The 4,432-nt window shown below is 18.2% G+C and overlaps 1 protein-coding gene across 1 annotated transcript; it reads right to left on the reverse strand.

Annotated features, from left to right (window-relative positions):
- Positions 1 to 107: 107 nt before the first annotated feature.
- PGAL8A_00270600 (surface-associated interspersed protein (SURFIN), fragment) lies at positions 108 to 618 on the reverse strand (the record flags this gene model as incomplete). The annotated part of the gene is given in 2 exon segments (XM_028671686.1): positions 108 to 470; positions 475 to 618. Coding segments are annotated over 2 exon segments (507 nt in total).
- Positions 619 to 4,432: the final 3,814 nt, after the last annotated feature.

Genomic DNA, 4,432 nt, shown 5'->3' on the forward strand with positions numbered 1-4,432 from the left:
TTTTTTTTTTTTTTTTTTTTTTTTTTTGGTATTATATAACATTATAAAAGTTTTAAATTAATAAAAAAACGAAACCTTTTGAAAATTTTCTAGTTTTTTTTTTTTTTTTAGAAAAATAGAAAAAAAAGGGAGAAATTGATACAGAACATTTTGGTAGAAATACATATGACGCTATTAGAAGAATGTATGAAAGAAGAATTGCAAAAAGAAAAGGAATATTTTTTTAAAAAAATGGTGGAAGAATTGAGAATACAAGAAAATTTAGATGAGGATGTTAACATATTGGATATAAAAAGAAAAAGTAGGAATGTTATATTAAATAATGATAAAGAGAAAATAGAAGAATGGAAAAAAAAGAAATGGTTTATAGAGTTAATATTGGAAATGAAAAACAAGGAAAAGGAATACCTAAAAGATATATATGAAGAAATGATAGCAAAAAAGAATGAGGACAGAATTAGAAATCCCATGTTAGAAAGGCAAAAAATTATATGGAAAAAACACTGTGAAGATATTCATAAGAGGTGGATAGAAAAAAATAATAAAGAATGTTTTACAACAGTTATTTATTATTAAATGAATGAAGATAACGAATAAAAAGCAAAATTTATATAGCATAGGTGATAAAACAAACGTGAAGAAACTGGAAAAATTCGTAAAACAATAGAAAAAATTTTAAACGTGATAAATAGAATTATTGTTCTTTTTGAATATTTTTTAAGAAATAATCTTAGGCATCGCTATATGCTTAGTTATTGATTTATTAATTAATCATTCAATAATATTGTTAGAATATTGATTTATTAAATGCTTGTATAATCAATTTGCTTACGATGAACAAATGAATTAAATAAAGAAAGTTTAAAGATAATTATAGTTATTTTATTTAGAATAAAATAAATCATTAGATAAATCATTTATTTTTATTAACTAATATTAAATTTTAACTCTATTATTTATTTTTTTAAGCTAATTTATACAATACAAATGTAATGTTTAACATTATGTTATTTAATGTTTCATACAAAAAAGAATAATATCCATTGCATCACCAAAAAAAAAAAAAAAAATGATTATTTTTTTTTTTAAAATGATACTATTTTTTTCTATTAAGAAATAAAATTATTAGCATTATTTTTTTGCTAAAATTTCCCAAATCTGCAGAATATAAAACCAATAAAAAAATAAAATATTTTTTTTTATAATTTTAAATAGATATAATAAAAAAAAAAATAAATGAAATATATTTGTTTTTTTTTTTTTTTTTTAATGTAATAACTTTTTTATTTTCTTTTCAGTGGTATTATGAATTATTAATTTGTTAAATAATAACTTTTATAGTGCTTTAAATAGTTAAATTAATATAGAGCTTGTAAAATGATATCTACTTATTCTTTTTAATATAAAATTGACCTATGCATATAATTATATATCTATTATACAAGTATCAATTCATAATAATCTTATTATATTTATTATAAAATTCACTCTATTTGGCATACTTCTTAGTATTTTTTTATATAAAATATAAAAATTATCATATTTACTCATCTCCTAAAAGTGAATAAATAAAAATAAAACATTCTTTTTTTTTTAAAATTAAAAATGCATATATAATGTTTTTTTTTATGAGTAAATTATTAATATAACATATATTATGCAAATATAATTCTACTACATCTATGAAGGTATCCTTTTAAACAAAATCTATTTTGTATTTTATTTCTATAAACGCAAAAATTATTATAAGTGTTCTCATATATATATCTTTTTATATACTTTTTAATTATCCTGCATGTATCTACATTGCTCCAAAATGAACTTATATCATTCTGCAAATTATTAAAAAGTTAAATGGAGTCTTTTAGTAATCATATTTCTAGTATTGAGCAAAAAAAATTAATAAAAAATATGTAGAGAAAACTACACTTGTTTTATTTAGGTTAAAATAAATTATCATACAAATTATTTAGTTTTTCTAATTCCCAAATATTAATCACAATAGTTACTGAGTTAATTTACACAACACGCTATAAAATATAATATTAACATAATATTTTTAATTCTTACACTTAAAAAATTATACTTCACACCATCAACAAAAAAAAAATATATGATTATCCTTAAGATTATAGCTTTTTTTTTTTAAATTTCTTTTTCAAGTCAGTTATTTTTTAATTAACCATTCAGTGTTATTGCTATTATCTAACAAACAAATTAATAAAGATCATATGAGGAGAATTTTACATATTTTTATTTTTTTAAATTAGGATATAAATTAAATCATTCATTTTATATTAATTAATATAAAACATTAATTATGTTAGTTAATTAATATTGTTATTAATTTACATAACATCCCATGCGTACCATATTTTACATTGCATTTTTAATCTTTCTTAAAAAATAACAAAATACTCTTCATCTTTGTCCTTAAAAGATAAAAAAATATTTTTTTTTAAGATGTCATATTTTTTTTAAATAAATAATAAGAAAAAAATATATTTTCTTATGTAATTGTAAGTACACAAAAAAAATATTATAGATATATGTTTATTTTATTTTTTTTTAGCGTATTTTTAGTGCAAATATATATATATATTTTTTTTTAATATACACATTTATAAGTTCACATTTTCCACATATTTTATAATGCTCTAAATAAAATGTTTTTACTCATTTTATTTTATTAAATATTATTTAAAACAGTTTGATAATATAATTTATAGATTGCATTCTCTTTATTAATTTGTTTGTTCAGTACTCTGGTAAAGTTACCGAACACCCAGTTAATAAATCAAATATCGACTATTAATTAAATGTGAATTACTTATTTCTTTGTTATGAATTATGTTCAGGAATTTAAATATATTGCTTTTGAATTAACCAACATAAACAATTAGTAAAAATGCAAATTAATTATATGAATATTAATTACGTGAAAATTTTAATTTGTATCCATAAAATTTTCTCTCACAAATTCAAAATATAAATATTATGCAAATTAAGCTCTTTTATGAAAACATTATTATCTTTTTAAAATCTCATTTTTATTGGTACTAATTCTTACTCTCGACTTTTATTTTACCAATCTTCTCTTTTCCTCTCTTAATATATCGTTTAAAAAAAATAATAAATATTTTTTTTTTTTAGTTAGCACAACCAACTACGTATTCTTCACATATATAGTCCTTTTTATAAACAAAAAAGATTAATGAAGCTTTTTATTAACCAGTTATACATTTCTCTATAAACAATACTATTGACCTTCTTTGTATAATATTTACACAAATAAATAGAATAAAAACATTTTATTTTGTGCATGCTAAACCGCAAGGACAATCTGCTATCATAAATGTCTGCTCTAAAATAGATATTCAAAACGTATGTAAGCAAAAAACATATCTATATGTTACTTGGACTTAATGTGAGTGCACATAAAAAAAAATATATATTATAATGATATTTTTTTTATTATAAAAAAAAAAATGTAATCTTAAAAAAAAAATTAGTTTTTTTTTTTTTTTTTTTTAGGATAATGTTCAGACTACTATAGAATGTATATTTTTATTTTAAGCTAAATGTAATATTAAGGAAATTATATTTTGGAGTGTTGCTTATATTAAAAAAAAAATAATAAACTAATAAGTTATATTAAATGTTTATTAATACAAAAAAAAATTTATATTAAAATTAGGTAGAGTTTACACTACATTTTCCTTATTAATTTATTTCTTTGACATGAGGAAAGTAATTTAACAGCCATTAATAAATCAGAGATATAAATAATTTCTTTTCCTTAGGAATATTATCTTATTTATAATAATTATAATAATTTTAATACGTCATGAACTATCATTTGGATAATTTATGTTTCTATATCTTCAATACACACACTATTCAAATTATTTTAATATCATGTAATATCTATGTTAAATGTAAGACACTTTTATATTTTACATATTTTTACTTGTAAGAACAACTTCTACATATAATATTAAAAAAATGTAAATCATAAAAAATGCACTTTCATTAAATTTATGATTATTTCTTAGAGAAAAATTAGTGTTATACTATTAAAAATGATAGTATTTATGCACACCACTTTTTATTCATAATACGTCAAAGATTCTAACAAATTAAATTTAAAAAATAATAATTCTTATTAAAATTCTTCATTAATGTTTACAAAGATGTCTTATAAAATTTAAACTTTTAAGAAAAAAGTTATATTAGAAAGGGACAATTGTTGAATTCATTTATACTATATAAATTATTTACCTAAATTTCGTAGGTAAAATGAATAATAAAAAATTGTGCTATAAATATATAAAACTAAAAATAAAAAAGAAAATAAACATATCGTAATAATAATAAACACTTATCAAATAAATATGTACAGGTAAAAAAAAAAAAAAATTTATTTTTTTTA

This window comes from Plasmodium gallinaceum, assembly GCF_900005855.1.
Source record: "Plasmodium gallinaceum strain 8A genome assembly, contig: PGAL8A_v1_83, whole genome shotgun sequence".
NCBI lineage: Eukaryota > Apicomplexa > Aconoidasida > Haemosporida > Plasmodiidae > Plasmodium > Plasmodium gallinaceum.